The sequence below is a fragment of the Cinclus cinclus genome, chromosome 24 (assembly GCF_963662255.1).
Source record: "Cinclus cinclus chromosome 24, bCinCin1.1, whole genome shotgun sequence".
Lineage (NCBI taxonomy): Eukaryota > Metazoa > Chordata > Aves > Passeriformes > Cinclidae > Cinclus > Cinclus cinclus.
This window is the reverse complement of record NC_085069.1, coordinates 4,923,821-4,943,671: the sequence shown is the minus strand read 5'-3', so window position 1 is coordinate 4,943,671 and position 19,851 is coordinate 4,923,821. Positions and strand designations below refer to the sequence as shown.

At 43.2% G+C, this 19,851-nt stretch overlaps 1 protein-coding gene across 3 annotated transcripts; it reads right to left on the bottom strand.

Moving 5' to 3' along the window:
- Positions 1-1,120: 1,120 nt before the first annotated feature.
- Positions 1,121-16,810, bottom strand: SMARCE1 (SWI/SNF related, matrix associated, actin dependent regulator of chromatin, subfamily e, member 1). 3 transcript variants are annotated; one of them, XM_062507929.1, is made up of 11 exons: positions 16,769-16,810; positions 15,993-16,043; positions 15,442-15,485; positions 12,470-12,574; positions 10,124-10,204; positions 8,881-9,012; positions 7,192-7,363; positions 5,397-5,569; positions 4,261-4,362; positions 3,487-3,697; positions 1,121-2,780 (listed from the first exon to the last, which is right to left on the bottom strand). In XM_062507929.1, exons 2-11 carry the CDS (start codon positions 15,997-15,999, stop codon positions 2,569-2,571), a joined length of 1,239 nt encoding a protein of 412 aa, XP_062363913.1. In that variant the 5' UTR covers positions 16,000-16,043; positions 16,769-16,810; the 3' UTR covers positions 1,121-2,568. The 3 variants fall into 3 exon arrangements, with proteins under 3 accessions (XP_062363913.1, XP_062363915.1, XP_062363914.1); XM_062507931.1 differs by lacking the exons at positions 15,993-16,043; positions 16,769-16,810 and having other exon boundaries at positions 15,442-15,486; XM_062507930.1 differs by lacking the exons at positions 15,993-16,043; positions 16,769-16,810 and having other exon boundaries at positions 12,470-14,188; positions 15,442-15,481.
- Between the last annotated feature and the right edge of the window lie 3,041 nt (positions 16,811-19,851).

Genomic DNA, 19,851 nt, shown 5'->3' with positions numbered 1-19,851 from the left:
CCTTTCAAAACTTACCCTTTGGGCCTGTTTAGTGCTATGTACCCGTTACTCTGTACCAGCTTTGTAAGTTAGAAGGTTTCTGGGGTGATAAAATCTAATAATTACATAAATGCAAAAAAAAACCCCAAAACCCAACAAACCCCCAAACCAACAAAGAAACTTAGAGATCAGTTCTTTTTTTAACCCAGGCTTCATAATAACTTTTACTGAGTGTGTTTTTGTGGTGAGATAAAAGCATATTTTTGTCAACAACCTCACACAGACAAGAACCTTTGCCTGGAGAGCAAAGCAGCAGCAGCAGCACAGTGATGTCAGAGGTCATAACACCTGAGTCAGACTCGAAAACCCCTAGATTTTCTTGAAGAGAAAAATAAGCCAAAGAAAACTCCCTCGCCTGATGCAAGGCTTGGATTTGCCTTTTTGCTTCAATCCCCTGCGGGCATGAGGGACTCACCAGCTCTCATGGGGTTGGCTGCACCCCAGACCTGCAGCCTGCACCCACCAGACAGGGCACCCAGGAAAGAGAGCAGCTCCAGCAGGACCAGCTGCAAAGTGTGAGGGCTCTTCCTCTTGGGAGGAAGGGTTCCTGGCCCTGCTGAGAACCTGCAGGTGGCCACAGGGTCCATGAAGAACATGCCACTGAGGGTCTGTAGGACGTGGGGTCCACCAGGAACTCCAGGCTCCTGCTGCAGGAACCAGGTTTCTCCAGAGACCCGTCCCTCTCCTGTGCTGGGTCCCTGATGCTCCTGTCCCTTGTAGGCACCTCTGCCAGGCACCATGGGGCTGGTCACTGCTCCAATGCTGCCCATGGGTATTCCTTCACGTTCTCATGTGCTTGGACAAGTTCTTTCACTCGTGAAGACGACACCCACTCCTTCACATACACACCCTGAGCTGCACACACCCGTCTTTGCCAATAATTAGTTATTTACATACACCTTGAGAATTTGGAGCAGATGAAAAGCACCCCTGGCCTACAGAACCCAGAGCTGCTGCAGATAAAAGCTGTTGCACAACAAGGGTTTGCAGCACCTCAGGTGTGGAACACCACCTGGGCCCCATGGGGTCTGGGAGGGAGGGGGGCTCCAGTCCAGCCAGCAGCTGGTACTGTGTAAGAAATAAAATCCTGTGTGCTCATTTTCCTCTGGCTTGAGATGGAGAACAGCTGATGAAAGCTGTGAACCAAACACTGGCACTACCTTAAAACACAAGAACAGACCACTGTGAGTTTAAAAAAAACCAAACATGTTGAATTTTATTATTTTTAGACCATTAAAAAAAAAAGATTTAAAAAACATCATCTGACAGACCCACTGCTCTGCAAATACACATTGGTTCATTGAAACATTATGTGTTCCCTCAGTTGTAAAGTCAAGAAGTGGCCCATGGCTGTTGCTGCAATTCAGTGTATTTATTTGTGGGCTTTTGCTTATATAGGGCAAATCATGGCCTTTTCAGTACATTTGTAGAGTCTCCAGAGGTTCTGAAAGCTCATGACAAGCAAAACTACTATTTTTTTACCATTTGTGCCATATCAGTGACTGTCTGCTCAGAGAACATGTGCGTGTCTAAACACTCTCCTGCTCTGCTTTGTGCCAGGTCTCTGGCTGAGGCCACACCAGGGGCTCTTGGTAGCAAATAAAGGAGTTAATTGGAAAAGAAAAGCCAAAGCTTGTTATAAAGAATTCTGCACCACAGAAAAAAAAAAATCCCTCATGATGTGTCATTTCGGGCAAAACTACACTGAGCCCTTTGGAACTGGATCTCCTGACATGCCACACACAAACCATGAGCAAGTTTCCACCACTGCAGAGCAGCTACTCTAGAAAAACAAGTTACACCAAAAAACCCCTAAACCCCAGACTTTCAGCTTCACTCTGGAGCTGCTCCTGAGGACTGAGAGCTTTCTTTAAAAGCACAGACTGGGGCAGCTGCAGCAGAAATTGCCCTTGTTGACATGCAGCGCAGTAGTTGTGGGATATAGGGGACTTCTGGGGTTGTTAGGTAAGGAGAGGCTCCAGGGGACACCCTGGGCAGGCATCAGGTCTTTGCTCCACAGTAAGAACAGGTCTGAATGCTTCAGCCACATTGCAGCCTCTCCAGGAAAGCCAGTGCCACTGCCAGGAGCAGGTCCCTCGTGCAGTCAGGCCAGGACTGCTGCACAGGTGAGACACCTGCACCTCACTGCTGCCACAAAGGGGCAGGAAGGGCCTCTGGGGAAATGTGCCACTGGGTCTATGGCATCAGAAGAAAGGGGGAAGGCCTGATTTCTCATATAGAAACCAAAACCAGTGGTGTCTTTCTAGGGAAGGATTACAAGTGATATAAACAACCTCTCCACATGGCAATAGCTGTGTTTAGACTCATGAGGCTCCTTTTCTGCCTGCTGCAGGACACCCTGTGCCCCTACAGGCCCCTTCACATTGCTACGTTGATAACCTGACGTGTCATTAAGCCCCGGTATCCTTTAGAGACAAGTGACAGAGGCAGGGAAGGTACAACAGCCGCAGAGCACGTTCTGAAATCAAACAGTACTTCATTACAGAGACACAGGAACTGAGTCAGTGATTATTCTTTCTTCTCGCCCTCCTCAGCACTGGGGTCTGCGGGCGGCTCCTCCACGGTCGCGCTGTTGCTCTCTGAGCCTGTGTTGCTGTCGCTGGTTCCCTCCTCAGCTGTGCTGTCCACCCCTTCCTGCCCACTCTCCTTGTCCTCTGGGGTGGAGGTTCCTTCTTCACCGTTCTGCTGGTTCTCTGTGCTCTCTTCTGGGTGAGGCTCCTCTGGAAAAACATATTTCTCAGTGTCACTTACACGCCAATACTTATTGTGCAATTAGGATTTAGGAAGAAACAGAAGCTACAATAAATCCGAGTATTCCACAGCAGTCACTTCTTTTACTTAGAACATGCAGGGACAGGCACAGCTCAGGTATCTCAGTGCTGAAGCATGCGTGTGGTCCTGCCATAGCATCCTGATGTTAGCTAAAGTTGCCTGGCCTCAGAATTCCAGCCATAAGAAAGCCATGTGCCTTGTTAAAGCAGAAGCACTGGAATTCAAACTCCTTGGTCCCTCTTTCCTTATGCTCCTGCTATTGCAGCAGTGATTCACTGATTCCTGAATCCAGCAGCATTTCTTATTCCCACTGTGTCCAGAGCACAAAGCAGCTTAAAACTTTGCCTGAAAGCTGCATAGGAAGCATTGCTGTTGCATCGTCCTGGCTAGACACTGACAGTAGGACAAAGAAACACTCCCAGTTGCTCCTAGTTAATCAAAGTTTAACTTCAGGTTTAGCATTTCCCCCCCCCCCCCCCCTTGGTACATCACACACAAAGCATGACATGGGGCTCTGTGGGATCTTATTATAACCTCTTTCAAAAATGAGTAATTTAATGAGAAGTAAGCAAATGCCTGGGTTCAACAAGATGCAGTGAACTCTTCAATACTGATCCTTGGAGGATTCTGCAGCAGATGTTCAGATGCAGTTACCTGTCTCCATTGGAGTGCTCTCCTCTTCCTTCTTCTCCTCCCCCTTGCTGGCTGCCTGCTCCTCCTCGGCTGCCAGGCTGTTCTGACTACGCTCAGCTTGCTCAGCTGCTTCCTTTTCCCTTTCCTCCTGTCTCTTGCGAGCCTGTTCCTCAGCTTGAGCAATTTCAGCTGCAATTTTTTCCATATCCACTTCCACCTTCAAACTGCATAACTAGCAATTAAAAACAAAACAAAGGAAAATTCTTTAGCCCTTTTATTACCTTAGTTACCCTGTGAAATAAATCATCAGTAAACCCTGACGATGAGTTCATTATTTCTACATGCAACACAGTCCTTTTGATTTTACAAAGTTAAGAAAGTTTTAAAGTAACTAGGGAGCTAGATACAGGCATGTTAACAAACAAAAAAAAAAAAAAAAAAAAAGAGAGAGAGAGAGAGAAAGAGAGAGGGAATAAATAAACAACCTCAAACTCGTTATTGGAATGCAGCCAAGGAGAGCAGTGTGCCCTCCACAGTGGCTTCAGGCCACCTTCCTCCAGCTGCTTTGAGTGAATTCACCCAGCCCAGCCTCGAGGCACTTCTAAACTATACTGGCCCAATGTCCCCCTAAAGGTCACTGAAGGAGCAGGAAATCATCCTGTGCTTTGTACCACCCACACCAGAGCACTACCTCAGCAGCTGGGCAATTGCTCAGAACTGAACAGAGAACTGAAGCACTTGTACCACCATGGAACCAGCAGCTTCCTCAGACTAAGTGAGAAAATTGAGTTGTACCCTTTTAAGCTCGTTGTTGAAAGATTCTGTGCTTTCCAAAAACTTCCTCTTCTTTTCCTGGTGACGCTCCTCAATTTGCAGCAGCTCAGCTTCGAGCTTACGCTGGAAGTGAAACAAACAGCAAGAACCTCACTGTGCAGTGGCCTAAGAACTGGGCAAAGGTACAGCTATGCATACAAATTTTCACATGGATTTATTTTTAAATATTGGTCTAATATGTAAATATCATTCTGCCTGCCTTTGATACCCACTAGCTCAGAAGTTCATACTGAAAAGTAGGAACAGTACATGAGTCTGTGCAGCAGTACAAGCATATTGTAATTTACACAATGTGTACCTGAGGTGAAGCTTCCAGCATCAAATCTGCACATATTCTTTCCTATTCTGCACCCTCAGGTGTATATGTGTATATATGTGTATGCATATCCCACAGGTCTGTATATACACAGCTCACAGGTATAGACACACCCTCCACATCAATTATATTCTCTAACACAGAAAGGCCACAATTCACAGGAAAGAAGGACAATCACCCCCTCCACCCTCCAAATCTTCCGTAATTAAAAAAAACCCTGACAAATCTCTACTTAATTCTGGTCTCACTTCACCCCCACACACACACTGACCATGCTGAAAGGGTTCTTTTGGTAACTCGAGTGTTTGGAAAACACAGGCATGTGCCCAGAGCTGGGTGAAACATGCAGGTGTGACTTCACCATGTATTTTCTACTAATTTAACTTTCAGTGAAAAATGTTAGAATGGGGACAATTTACTGCAAGAAAATAATCATTACAAACAAGATGAGTTGTCAGGTATCCAAAACCACAACCCTACCAGTACTTACTAAGCACTGCATACAGAGGATTGCGTGTAATAATGAAGAACTACGGAACTAACACTTAGGATATCCCAAAGAATGAACTACAGCCTAACATGATTCTCCAGAAAACAACAAAACAGAAGGTAAAGTCTCACACTCTGCAGCTCCCAAGAAATCCCAGAGATTAGCTCCTGGAGCACACAGAACATTGACACCCAGCAAGAACAGTCATGTAGGTGATCAAATGAGCCAAGACTTGGGAGTCCAGCCCAACCCCACTGCTTTTTTAGCTGCATCCATATCGTTTCTTTTTACCTGGTGAACCATTAGAGACTGAACCTGGCGTTTCAGGACTTGCATTCTGGCTGTGGTGACCACAGAGCGGACGTCAGGCACCACGCTCTCGCTCAGGATCTCGCTGATGAGCCGGTGGTTCCTCTGGAACCGAGCCGTGGCCGTGTGCTTCATGGAGAAGCCATCGTCGTAATCTGGAACAGGAGTTTGAGGAATCAAATCAACTGCTTTGATTTCACTAAGTGACAGCCAAGGCTAAGGACACTGTATCCACGTTACCGCTCACAAAAAAACAAAATATGAGTCCTAACACCAGTAGTTGTCATGTCACAAAGTTCACAGTAACATACACAGAGCATCAGAGAATCACAAAAGGAGACCAAGTGTGGCCAGAGCAGCATTTACCTGGCACAGCTCTAATGGCTGATTTCACAGGCATTTCCCAGCTGAAACTGGGACTGACCTAGTTATTCACTCTGTTGCTTTCCACATTTCCACAGTAAGAGGGACTATTAATACACCAAATAAAAGACCCATTCCTGATTAATCATGTTTCCAGAACAAAATGCCAGCAGGATAGTGACTCCTCTATAAATAACCTATGTAGCACAGATCAAAACCACTTATTTTTTTAAAACACTGAGGACTGAAAGCATGAAGTAGTGAGACACATTTATTCATCAATGAATATTCAGTCATGTATAAAGAATATTCAATTATTTATTAGTAAGTGCATTTCGCTAAAGAGGAATCAGTTAAACAACAAGTATGAATTATCTCCTAGAACAATGCCACATAGAAAAGTCCAGCAGTCTCATTTGTTTTACATTAAGTATTCCCATGGAGATGACTGTACCACCTATTCACAGAAACCTTAAGCTGAACACCATGCGAGGAGATACTGCCAAAGAAGAGTAGTAGTTGAATGAAACTTCCTTTATTTCAAAGTGTTATATTGTATCTCACTAAGGTATTTGATTAAACAAAGCAAAAAAGATGTAAAGGTTTGTTCTGCCTGAGTCTACTTTGCTTAGATAGCACAGAACAGAATCTCAAATCCCCAGGTTCCAGCTATTCCAGCATGAAATATATTTACATAAATGTTGCAATTACCTTACATGGGGGAAAGTGCTGTTTGCCATGAGCTTTATCTCAGGGGTGTGCTTTTACAAGGGGGAAGGAAAAAAAAGGGTGTAACTGCGTACATTTTTTACCCTCAGGTTTCAACAAGTATTTGGTGATGAGTTTAAAAGCAGCCATGAGATGAGGTGTGTGAGGCTGACTTTTCCCACTGGGTGGGGTGCATTTCCTTGCAGTCAAATAAACTTTCAGAATTTTCTCATCAACTTGTCAGCAGCAAGGGCACCTCACTCTCCAAACAATCTCAAATGACAGTTGTTGAACACATTCAAAGTTCAGGTGCTCTTAATCACACCAGAACTCTGCCTGTCAGATTTATGTGCTTCTGGTAATAAAGCACAACATTCCATCCAACCCGGATTAAACCAGGCATCTAAGCCTTTTCTAAAGCATGTGCTAAAGCCATTACAGAGCTGTAAGCAGACTGATTTGGTTTGAAATATTAAGCATTACTTCACACTTAATTAAGAAGGGTTGGAATAACTTTTGCCACGGGTGCCACCTCACTTTTGGGAACCAAGTCAGCTGTATGGAATAAAATGCAGCAATGAAAATCGGCATTAAAGCACCAAAGCAGGTGAAGCACTGCGGAAGGTGCCCACGGGTGGTCCTCTGTATCTCCATGGCCTTTCCTGCCATGAGAGTGTCCCACTGGGAGTGCACACAAGCTCCTTACCATCAGGATCCTCTGCGGGCTGGATGCTCATGTAGGGCTCCCCCTTCTCCATGCGCGACTGCCGCTGCCGGCTCTCCTCTTCCAGCGCCGCCTCGGCGCGGCTCTTGGCGTTGATGTAGGCCAGGTAGGCAGGGGAGTTGTGGTAGGCCTTCATGGACTCGTTGTACTCGATCTGAAAGGTGACCAACACGGTTTGATTGCACCACTGGGTGATTCCCACCCTGCCACAACTGCGCTCTGTGAAACTCACAGTGCGGTTACACGGGCAAAGCTGAATCTGAATCGTCTGGCTGAGATACAAAAGACCAGATTCTCTCAGTCTTTCTTTTTTTACAAATGAGAACTTCTTCTACAGTCGTTCGTGTTTTAAAAACACAGCTGGTTTTTAGGTCTTTTTCAGTTTTACTACCTTGAAGTCTTATGATAGCTTTTTTCTCTGAGATTTCAAATTCAAACACCTCAGAACATTTATGATGAAGTTCTGGTAAGATGAAATTAGGAAACACAAATATTCTCAGTAATTCTCTGGAATTCTACCTAAATCTGTGATTCTGATTTCTTCTCTTTCCTTATGCCAGTATGTCATGAACCACTTTTCAAAATCACTTAAGATTTGTCCATTCTTTGACCCATCCCTGCTCTGGGATGGTACAGAAAGCTGCAGCCAGATTCCTGTCTCCTGGCAGCAGGACAGCAGCACTATTTGCACTTTCTTTGAAATACCTTTTCCCTTTGAATTGCTTTCTTTAATATCACTTTTAAGATTTTATACAGTGATTTATTTCCCATGAAAAAATGGATATAATCTATGATATTGCTAAAGGTACCTGAAACGCTTTTTTATGATCAGGACCAGAATCCTTCTGCCTTGGCACTGCACAAATAGAAACCAGCTGGCCCCTGCCCCAAGGAGCTTACAATCTAAACATCATTACCGAGGTAAAAATAGAATTCCTGGATATTTTTTTTACTCAGCTAGGAGCACCGAGTACTTTGCAGTACTTCTCTATTGCCTTGGAATAAAACCAGCTGAGATTTGACCAGGTAGCCAGAGCCTTGGGTGCCTGCCAAGTGTAAGCACAACACATCAGCTTTATTCTCCCTTTGTACCTGAGAATCACAAGAACAGTCTCATACAGGTGCTCAACACTTACCAACCTAGACACGAGGCAGCTGTCATCTCTTGTCATTAAGAACAATAAAACCAGAACAAAAGCACAAGAAAACTCTACAAGTGGTAGCATTTTCTATTAAGAAACAAAATACTAATGCCACAGCGTGGAGTTCCACCAGGAAAACCAAACCCCACGTGACTGGAAGTCTCTTAGGAACATGTTCATGACAACAGCAGTAGTTGCAGAGCACCAGTTTTGAAAGAGGATTTTGGTGTTGAGACAATCTTTTCAATACTGATGTTGTACAATCAAATCCATTCATTAAACAGTTAAAATCGACACTCAATTATAAATACTTCATTTTGAATTAGGTCTAAAAACTGACCAGTCATAGTTGATGCACAGTTATTTAAAAAATCTAAGAGATGTGTCAGGACAAACTTCCATTTAAGTTACATACAGGGCTCTCGTGAATGCCTCAAACACCCCTGCATGGGGAAGATGATTTTTTTCTTCTCAGACCAGTTCCTAGAAGAATCAGCTGTAATAAACATCCCAGATTTCTTCCATTTACCTTTTCAGCTTCATATTCATTCAAATACTCTTGCTTCTCTTCATCAGTGAGATCTCGCCACATTCCTCCAATAATCTTGCCAATTTCCCATAACTTCAAATCAGGATTGGACGCCTTCACTTGGTCCCAGACCTTAACAGAAACAGCTGGAGCTTTACTAATGATATCTAAATACTTCCAAATTAAACATTTTATATTGTCATCTCAGTGTTCTTTCTGGAATCACCACGAAAAACAGGATAAAGTTAGGAATGAGTCTGGCTAAACTATCTGGATTATTTTCTGGGGCAGGAAGTCAGTAGGAAGCCAGCTACTGAACCAGGCAATTGCTGAGTGGCTTTGGTCTCATGGGAATATTGCCTTTAACCCTCTCAATTCTCTTCTTAAATGAACATCGCTGCATCTCGGGGAAAAAATGCTACTGAGTAAACTCATCCAGCAGTAGATTATGACAAAGAGACTGAGCTTTTCAGATCAGAATGTAACATTTCACAATATTTCAGTCTTGCTGATCAATCTGAGTTCCAACAAGTTCTGACTCCACCAAAAAGGTTTCTAACTTTACAGGGAAAAAAAAAAAGGAGAGCTGCCAGTGTAATTTCTTGCTGCGCCACTTGACTTTTTTTTTTTTTTTTTTTTTTGGGTGTGTTGATGTTTTTTGGCCTAAGACAGACATGCTGGTAAAGATACTTTACCAGAAATGGAAGAAATTCCTTCTGGCTCACCTGCTTCAGCCAGGCTGCCATGCCCTCCCCATGCCCCATCAGATTCCAGACTCCACAAGAGTCTCTCTCCTACTTTCTGTCAAACAGTTCACAGAATAGCGAAGCAAACGTTGCCACGGGCTAGGGTGGTGAAGGAGAACATGCAAAGTCCACTCATTGCTACTCTTCAGTCCAGCTACAGCACTGCACCAAGCCCAGAAAACGCAAGGAATATTTCCTTTTTATAAAAAAGTTCTGTCAGTAAGTCACAGGAACTTCTGAATGTGGCGGGGTGGATCCTTGTCAGCAGACAGTGGTAGGAATTAGCATTTTAGCAATTTTCCCCCCAGAAATTGGCAACTGTGTGACCAGACTACTGCTGCCTTTGTTCTGCAGGGCAGACTCTGTACTTTACATCCCCTTAAGAGAGCGCAGGCTGTTAGGAGTCAACGTTTAGAAGCTGAAACTAAGATCATAGCAATTAATTGTTAGCACAAAGGAACACTGACTTTATTACTGATGGACACTGTAATACCCACCTTCCGGCTGTACCTCATGTAGGGCATCAGGGGCTTGTCTGGGGGTTTGGGGGGCTTTGGAATGGTAATACCAGAGGAAGCCTATAAAAGAACCGGATAAATCCATTTGTTAATGGGATTGCTGAACAGCTTCTACACGCACTCGTTTTGGAAAACACTCATTCTTGTGCATTCACACATCCCCACCAAGAGAAGCAAGCAACATCAACCAAAAAAATTACCCAGTCTGTAAGTGAACAAGCACTAGCTAGAGCTGGTCCTCACAGGAATAATTTCCAATGTAAGTTTGTCCTTCTCTCTAAGTTTACAGAGCAGTAACTAGATAAATCATCAAAAGGGTTCCATGTTCTTAAAACTGAACTACACATCTTAGGAACTGTCATGGAAACACTAATTCCAGCAGGTTTTTTTCTCACTACTGATGACTAATTTATCTGTTTTGACCAATTTAACGTGGCTACTGTACAGGTGAAAAAAGATATGAAGGCGGATTCAAAACCTTAAGTTAGAGACATTATCAAATACTTCTAGCAATTATTTTATTACAAAATTTGTCAGTGGTAATTTGGAGCCTATTAACAGACTCTTTATGAAAAGAAAACAACCCTATGTAGCTAAAAGGTAAATATGTGCTCTACTTGTAGCTAAGCTGTAATGTATTGTCCCAATTAGCCCAGAACATATTCCTGTGCTCTGTCTTCCTTTGGCTTTAAATTGCCACAGTGCTGGCACCACACAAAAGGCCACTGAGCTTTAATGCTGCTGCTGGGTCCCCTTGCAACCCCTCAACCCACAGAACACCTGACAGGGCTTGCTCCTAAAACACTGCAGTGACATCACAGCCTCTGTCAACTGCAGGGTCTGAAACCCTCCACTCTTCCAGCACTTCCACATGCCAGGAGTTGTATTAAGCGGGAATATTTCCATGAAAATATAAAGCAAGTTCAAGATCATTCAGGGTTGTGGCCTGTAGATCAATACTTGGGTATAGCTCAGAAGGCTCATGTTCAATCAGTTCAGTTTTCCTCCTTATAAGGTTTTTCTTTTATTTTTTTGTTTGCTGAATTTATGGAGCTCTATGAACAATGCATACAGAACTGTGTATAAATAATGTGCATGAGGTATATGCATCACCAAAATGTATACATAGATACACATACAGATGGGTTGGAAAAACATTAACGGAAACTGTTTAATGCTTTTAAATTAAGAGGGGTTTAAAGACACCATCCATATACTGGGATATGCATGGCAGAGCAGGCTGTGTATGCTTGTGACATACAGAAACAATGAAGTTTTCAGACAAAACCTGACTTAGTCTTCTATAAGGAAAGTATCCATTCGGACAGTCAATTCCAGCTTGTAGGGGAAGGTCCTTTCTGTAAACGCTTTAACAAATTGGACGAACTTTATATATTAAGTTTGAAAGAAGGTTTATATGAGAGGCATAAAAAGACTACATTTCTTTATAAGCACCATGTATTTGATCCTTGAGAAATCTTTGTATCATGTTCCAAACTGATTAGAAGTTTTGAGGTACCAAGTTCTACATGGAAAAACCTTAAAGTTGTGAGATATTTAAGAAAATATCAGGGATTTTTTCTGTTTCTGTTGTGTTATAAAAGTGTTACATTTCCACTGTCTATTTTTGTTTCCTAACTGCATATAATGCTAGGACTTGATTCATGTTTGAAAGAAGCTGTCACCTCCCTCATCACTTGTCTCCATCTCACTTTGTTTACTCCATGAAAAATGAATGCAACATCCATTTCCCAGACACTGACACATATACGACCTGAAGGATTCTACTTTATTATCAACATCACACTTTTGCTGAAAAAATAATGACTGAACTTGGGACTGTGCAGTTATTATCAGACTAGAAAGAAAAATAAAGGCCTGTACCTCTCGCATGGCTCATCAGGATGATGCAACGATTGTCAATGATCTCCAGTTTGCAAAATGCTCTTCCTTATTTTTGTACTAATGAATCTCAGCAAAAAGAGCAGTTCCCTCCCTCCAAAAACTCACACCCAGCTGCAGAACCTTCTCCTATGCATGCAGTGGTCATTGAAGACCACAAAGTCTGTCTTTTCTGACGTCTGCATCATATACCATTACCAGTTTTCCCTGCTGAATAAAAACCCGTTTTCCTGCAAAGGGTTTCAAAGTGAAGGGGAAGGGGGGGGGGGAAGGTGAGGAGCAAGAATCAGAAGTTGTTTCTGTTTTTTTTTTTTTTTTTAATAAAGAAGTGGCAGCAGCCAAGACTCCGAAGAAGCTAACCCTAAAGCCATTTCTGGTCAGTTCCTGGTGTTTGCTGGAGGATGTAATAGTTGATTCTCCTACCGTGACCCGGCTGTTGGTGCCCGGGTTCCCTCCCAGCCTGTAGTTGTTGTAGGCCAGATGGCTGTATGGATTGTATCCCACAAACCCTGGGGTGCTGGGCATTTGCTGATGGAAACAAATGAGACAAAAACACGAATGAGAAATGAGCTCAAACGAGGAAAACACAGAAATGAAAATGAACTGCAATATGGCATGCAAAAGCAACCAGAATTCAAACAAGCAATGAGGTGTAGCAGTTGGTGTCTTCTCAACACACACAACTTACTCCAGTATAAACCTAGTAAGGAATCAGGACTTGACAGCAAATGTGTCACTACAAATTTCTGTCTGAAATTGGTGATTTTATTTCTATTAACTGTGCAACTCATTGAAACAAGTATTCTGTAAATTCAGTTCATGGCTAATAAAGTTTTCCAACATAAGCCACCAAGGAATACAGAAGATTCTTGTCTCCCAGGGGTGAAAGTTACAGGGCAACACAGCACCCAGTGATGGGGCAGAAATTCCCAGTACACACATTTATTACACCAATGAAAATTCCTGCCTGCTTTTCGTCCCAGAATTCTGCCTTCCCAACAAACAGGGCAGGGGAGGAAATCTCTCAAAGCACCATTTGTGCTCCACTGCCAATGGCTGAAGACAATTCCCAGAGACATCCCACTGTTTATAAGGCAGGCTGTAGACTGACAGAGCTGAGGAACTCCACATCTGCAGTACGACCTGTAAGTTAAAAACCTTAAACTGGTCTGAGCACATCACCAAATCCAAGACAATTCAGAAGTTAATCAATACATCTTCATTCATTCATGGAAGTGGATTGATTTGCTCTCACCTCAGTCACACAGCAAAAAAAAAAATTTGTTCCTTTACATTCCCTTCTCACTTAGCAATGGACACCAGGTTCCCTGTATTCCCTCCTCAAAAAAAAAAAATTCCTTTCCATTATCCCCCCTTTCCCAATCAGATTTTGTCAGAAAACAGATCAGCTATTTAATGATAATTTAAGTCCTGACTGTGGTGGTTCTATGATTCCATTAGGATTCACAAGAGCATGTAGTGTTTCTGGACATTTAAATGTCATTCCCACAGTGCCCCACTCTGCAGCATAATTGTTCCTAGAAGTCTTAGACAGGGATTTGCTGACTGGGCCTGTTCCAGATTACAGTTATAAAAATTTGACAAATAGGTTCAGGGCTCGAAGAACCAAAGTATGACACATACAAATACTGAACAGAAGTGTCCTAAGAACTGACTACAGTAACTAGGAAGGTTTCAGGTCAATGCAGACACACTGCAGGAGTTTCTTTCTAAACATACAAGTGCAGAGGAAAATTATCCTTTAACAGTCAGTCTTCAATAGAGATTTTATTGCCAAGCTTTTTAACTCAGTCTGATGTGTTCCTCTGTATACCTGGGCTCATAACACACACATTCACTGCTTCATAAGGCACTGTTTTACAACAGGTTTTTTGGTTTGTTTTTTTTTTTTTTCTTTTTTGTATTACCATAACAACAAGTTTTGAGTATGTTGAACTACATCTCTTCAATAAAACCAGGTGACAATTGTAATCTCCGTCTGCTTAATTCTTTATTTCTGCAAGACAGGATTTAAATGTTACCAGGAGCTACCTTGCATCACATGGAGAATTTTTATTTCGGGTACAGTACTGCAGTTTTGAGAATTACTTGGATTTTGTTGACTGCAGCACCTGGAACTGGCTGTGGAAGAACAAGCAAGGTTATTTGGCTACTTTGTGACTTGCATTAACAGAGCACAGACCATCAGGTGAAGGACTGTATAAAATATAATACAACAGAAAAGATGCTTGTAACACAGGCAGTGCATGTCACTGGTTGCAGTTCTGACATGTGCTTCATGTATCCTTCTGAAGGACTGTACCACATCAACATGAACCATTAAACATTTGTATCCATGCTACATCCCAAAACAATCACATGTGTATGCACAGCTTTTGATGCAGGAATCCAGTGGTCAGAGTAGATCCATCATGTTCCTTCTAACACTGCCACAGATCTATTTCGCTGTGTGCAAAATGAAAACTCTGAGCAAACTATGCAAATCAAGTTTTATTTATGTAAACTTATAAAAAACATAACTTATATTTTTATCCATTATATAATTTTCAAGCCTCTTCCTGTAAAGTATGGCACAATAAATTTGAAGGATCGCATTCCTCCTAACTCCCATCCTGCAGAGATCAAAGACACACTACTGGGTTTTCCAATTCACTTTGGTTAAAAAAAAAAAAAAATCACAAAAAGATCTTTGCTCAATCTTCTGTACGAAGGATTTGTCCTAAAATCCAAACTATTCACAAATGTGACCAAAGATGTGCATTTACTTTCACACAGTTACTGTCCACAGCATAGTGGTACTGCAGCACCTTTGTACATCCAGGAATGTCACTGGATGGGACTCAAGACTCCTGTTCATGTTTTCCTCAGTGTCACTTTACTAGAAAGTAAAGTATCTCCCATGCCCCAAACTCCAAAATACCAGTGATTTCAAGGAATGCAAGACTGGAATCAGGAGCGTTTCATTATTGTGCCCCAATATAACAGGAAGTTTCATAATCCTACATTCCACTGAAAAGCAGCTTAGTACAACTGAAATGTGGAAAAATGCACTGTCTGCCCATGATTTGGGCACAAACTGAGTAGGATGTTTTACAAGCAGTTCATTCTTAATTATCCCAGTACTGCTGTAACCCACTGTGAGGCAAGTGATTGCCCACAGAAAATTCAGTGCCTGCGAGATGCAGCCTTAAAGGCAAAACAAATTTATTCAGCTTCTCTTTCCCAAACTTCTCAAAACAGAGTGATTTTAATTTAAACAATTGATATCACATTAATATTGTGTTTCCCACATAAGAAGGTGATGCAACTCCATAACTATTGTTCTGGGAAGTTACTAAAGGCTCTGTGTTAATGAGAAAAATCACTATACTTACGGTTGCAGGAGCTGGGGTGGGAGGTGGGGCATAGGATGGCCTTTCTGTTAAGATAGAAATGTAAGCACATTTTTTTTTTTTTTCTTGAAAATCTGGACTAATTCTTAAGGCATCTGCTGTGGCCAACATTTTTAAAGGAATTTACAGAAGAAGCAAATTCTACTCTGAAAGACTATACGTTTTGCTACTGAACAGCAAAAAGCAACACAAGAAAGAAAAATCGAACCCATGCTACTGCTCTAGTCCCAGCCTTCTATTAAAGCACAAGACTGAAGAATATGAAATTCATTTATATGCACACCAATTACATGGAGGGAAAGCAAAAATGCAGTCCAACAGGATTTAGAAGCTGCAATATCTGGATTTCCCACAAAAACAATACGCCAGGAATCAGCCACTGCAGGATTTAAGGCCAAGAGTTTAGTCACTACACTCACTAATTTCTTTTAATGCCAGGAATAATGGCATCATCTCACAAACAGGTTCTGCACAACCAGATCTTTAAAACATCAAGTTAAAAAAAGAAAAATCTATTAAAAAAAAAAACTTACTTGACATTTTGATAGTCAAATTTTCAGCCACCTGACATTATATTTGTACTTCTGCAAGACAAAAGATCACACTAGTAAGTGCTGTGCCTTTCACCCCACCAGATCTTCGAAGCTCCGATTGTTATCGATAGCAGTGATTATTAAAGTATGTCAGTTCTGGAATACAGACAAAAGAATTTTCATAAACTATTATCTCTTTGAAGAATTAATGGACATTCCAAGGAATCTGGCCTTAAATAGCTGTCCAAGAGCACCCAGGTTTAGGTCACCTTCATATCAAAGGGTCAAATATATTTTGTCCCTTAAGAAATAAAAAGAACATGCCCCATTATTTTACACTCACTGTTTCAGGAATTTGGTATCAACACATAAATGACCAAATTATATATTTCCTTTACAGGGTTCGTATACCAACCACCGAACCCGGCAGCTGGGGTGTGACAGGAAATGCTTAAACCATTCAGCACCGAACCTGAGAGCGCATCAAACAGCGCTGTAACAAAGTGTTTATTCGGCCTTTTTCTTCAAGTAACACCACGGCGGCTGCAACCTCCTTCAGAATCCCCACTAAAGCCGCGCTCGGGGCTCTCCCCGGGCCGGCTCGGGGAGATCGAGCGGAGCCTGAGCGGGCCCAAGGCGGCCACCGGGGAGGGTCCCTCGGCCCCACCGCTCCCTCCCCGAGCCCAAGGGCCCTCCCGAGCCCCACGGTGCTGCCGGAGAGGGCCCGGGGCGGTCCCGAACCCCGCGGTCAGCCCCACCGGGCCCCCCGTACTCACCAGCTCGGCGCGGCCGCGCTCCCTTTGTTCCCACGGGCCGGGGCGGCGGCGACGGCGCCTGCGCGCAGCGCTCCGCACTTTCGACACTCCGGCCTCGGCCCGCCGGTGACTCCCTACTCACTACGGGGGGGGCTTGTTCGCCTGCTCCGCTCCTCACCGAGGGGCAAGGGCCGTCCCCGCACTCTCCGGGACGCCGGCAACTCCAGGGACCGTGGCGAATCTGCGGGCTGCAACCCGCCATTAGCGGCACGGGGGAGCTGCTTCGCGGGGCGTCACCGGGGCTCCCCAGGCGCCCCAGACCCGCAGTGCCCAGCACCGCCCTAGTCCCTTTCCCCGCGCCGGGCTCCCGGTCACGGTGCCCCGAGTGGTGGCTGCCGGTGGCGAATCTGCGGCGCAGAACGGGCGCGCAGAGCGGGCCTGCGGACGCCTCGTGTTCGCTGCGCTTTAGCGCCTTTTTCCCCTCACGGACTGCCCGCGGCCCGTGAGGGAGTTTAGAGCCTTTTTCCCCACACGGACTGCCCGCGGCCCGTGAGGGATTTTAGAGCCTTTTTCCCCGCACGGACTGCCCGCGGCCCGTGAGGGATTTTAGAGCCTTTTTCCCCGCACGGACTGCCCGCGGCCCGTGAGGGATTTTAGAGCCTTTTTCCCCGCACGGACTGCCCGCGGCCCGTGAGGGAGTTTAGAGCCTTTTTCCCCGCACGGACTGCCCGCGGCCCGTGAGGGATTTTAGAGCCTTTTTCCCCGCACGGACTGCCCGCGGCCCGTGAGGGATTTTAGAGCCTTTTTCCCCTCACGGACTGCCCGCGGCCCCTGAGGGATTTTAGGGCCTTTTTCCCCTCATGAGCAGCGCGCGGTCTCTGAAGCCCCCCCCGGGCTGCCATGAGGCCACGGGAAAACGCTCGGGATGGTGTCGGAGCCCGAATAATATCCCATAAAAGCAGCGCTGGAGTCAGATGAACCGCCCGTCAGTGCTGGGGGACGCTTGTGTGTGCACAGTATGGGGCCGGGATGGCAACGCTTCCAGCCTTTTACACTGAAAATCATCAAAGTGACTGAATTAAATATGAAAACTTTGACAATGAAACTTGAAATTGAAAGTTGGATATTGAATGTTTGACGCCGAAATTGAATTTGTTTGGCATTGAAATGCTCTCACGTGGCAAATAAAATACTTACAGACGTTCATGAGGGAGAGTTTGGGTGAATCTGAAGGAAAGCTGAGGAGGATGGTACCTGCCTAACCCAAAAGGATGGTAGAAGGTGAAAAGAAGAAAAAACTAACTGAACATGAGTTGCTGCAAGTTTGATCAATTTTTCTTGATGCCTACAGTTCCACTGGTTCAGTTTGCTTTTACGCTTAAATAAACTTATTTTTATGAACAAATAAAGAGAAGAGCTCTGCCCTCATCTGCTTAGACTGTACCCACAATGGACATTTTTTGACATGCAGCAGAATAATCCGTGACTTCAATTTGATATTAAAGCAAGAGTTGGAAAGATTCCTCAGACAGCAAAATATGTCACCAGCTAGTTCACCAGCTTCACTTGGGCAGGAAAAGCTAAAGAAAAGGAGAGAAAATACTTGTAAGAGGTGAAAAATAACCTGGTTTTCCCCTTGATTTTGACCAGGTTTCCCCTTTGTTTCATACATTCACTTCTAGTTTATTAATAACATGGTTTTGTTGATAGTGTAAGTTGCATTTAATGTTAAATTAAAAACTGAAATATCGAAATATTTATTAATTATTTTAAATTTTAACTTTAACTTTTAAATTGGAATAATTTAAAATGTATTAATTTTTAAAACGGAATTGTTTATTGTGCTGTTCAAGTACGTTTATGGAAACTCACATTCCATACTAATAGTTCTAAATAACTATATGTTTTCAAAGCCACCACTGTATTTCCTACTTTGTTTTATTCTGTCTTTTTTTTTTTCTTTTTTTTTGATTGTGCTCTTTGCCTCAATTCCATCTGGTGATAGTGAAAGGCTTTGCCAGCGTACAGTTTTTAATATCCTGTACAATATATAAGTAGTGTTGCTGATTTAATGGAATTGTTTATACTGCACCATGCTCACCAGGGGGGGATGTAAAAACTAATTCTTACCCAACTGTTTTAATTACCAGCAGTTTCACAAGCTCTGGAATGAGGACAGATATTCACTGGGAAGTAGGTTGAGACAAGGAAACTTGTTTTTACATCAGCCATTTGCAGGTGTTGGTTGGCAGAGGCTCAACTGGTCCAGATTTAATTAGAACCACAGAAACGAAGATTTCTCTACCATAGTACTAAGCTTCAGTGTTGATTTTTAAAAATTCATCTTTAAAGTGACCTGTAAATGAGGGTGAGATGTTATTATTTTGATGCTCATGTGGAGTTGACGCTGACACTTGTGGAAGTTCACTACTTTGTGAACTAAAGAGAGTTCTTTACATTTGAAGAGATGGCATTTGTGAATAATGCAAAAATAGATACTTACTGAAAGTGGTGAAAACTGGGTTTAAACCAGAATGCACTTGAACCAGGCATAGAGTAGCAGAAGCTACTGAAGTCAGTATCAGGAAGTCACATGTGAAGAAAATAGCCAGGGTGACTGGATTTACGAGGAAGAAAGGGTAAGTTTCGTAGCAGGAGGACACTGACATGTTATGATAAAGATTCTGAGGGAATTTGTGCCTTTGCAATTGCAGAGAGGATCTTAGAATGCACTTGTTGCAGTACTACAGATTTTCCTATCTGCAACTTTTATTTTGCATTTCTCTTTTATTCCTTTCCACTTAAAGAGAAGACATTGACACACACAAAATATGCATGGACAAAATCCATTTTAATATTTTTTTATTGTAGTACTATAATTTACTTTGGTAAATTTGTATCCCTGTTTAAAGTGCTGTAAAGCAATTAAAACTTAGTTTAAATTCAAGTATTGTAAAATGTACAGAGTCTAAGCACAAAAAAAAAAAAAAGCTGCATAGTGAAAATACTGGAGCAGGCTGATACATTCAGGATGCCAAGTACTCAAGTGGTAACATCAGCTCATGATTCAGGTTAAGGATAATTAGCGAGTTTGATACAGTACA

Excerpts from the sequence above, each read along its gene's own strand:
- SMARCE1 (XM_062507929.1), bottom strand. Across the intron at positions 12,575-15,441 it reads CCACCCCAGCTCCTGCAACC|CAAATGCCCAGCACCCCAGG; the intron begins GTAAGTATAGTG and ends TGTTTCCATCAG. Across the intron at positions 7,364-8,880 it reads ATGAATATGAAGCTGAAAAG|ATCGAGTACAACGAGTCCAT; the intron begins GTAAATGGAAGA and ends GTCACCTTTCAG.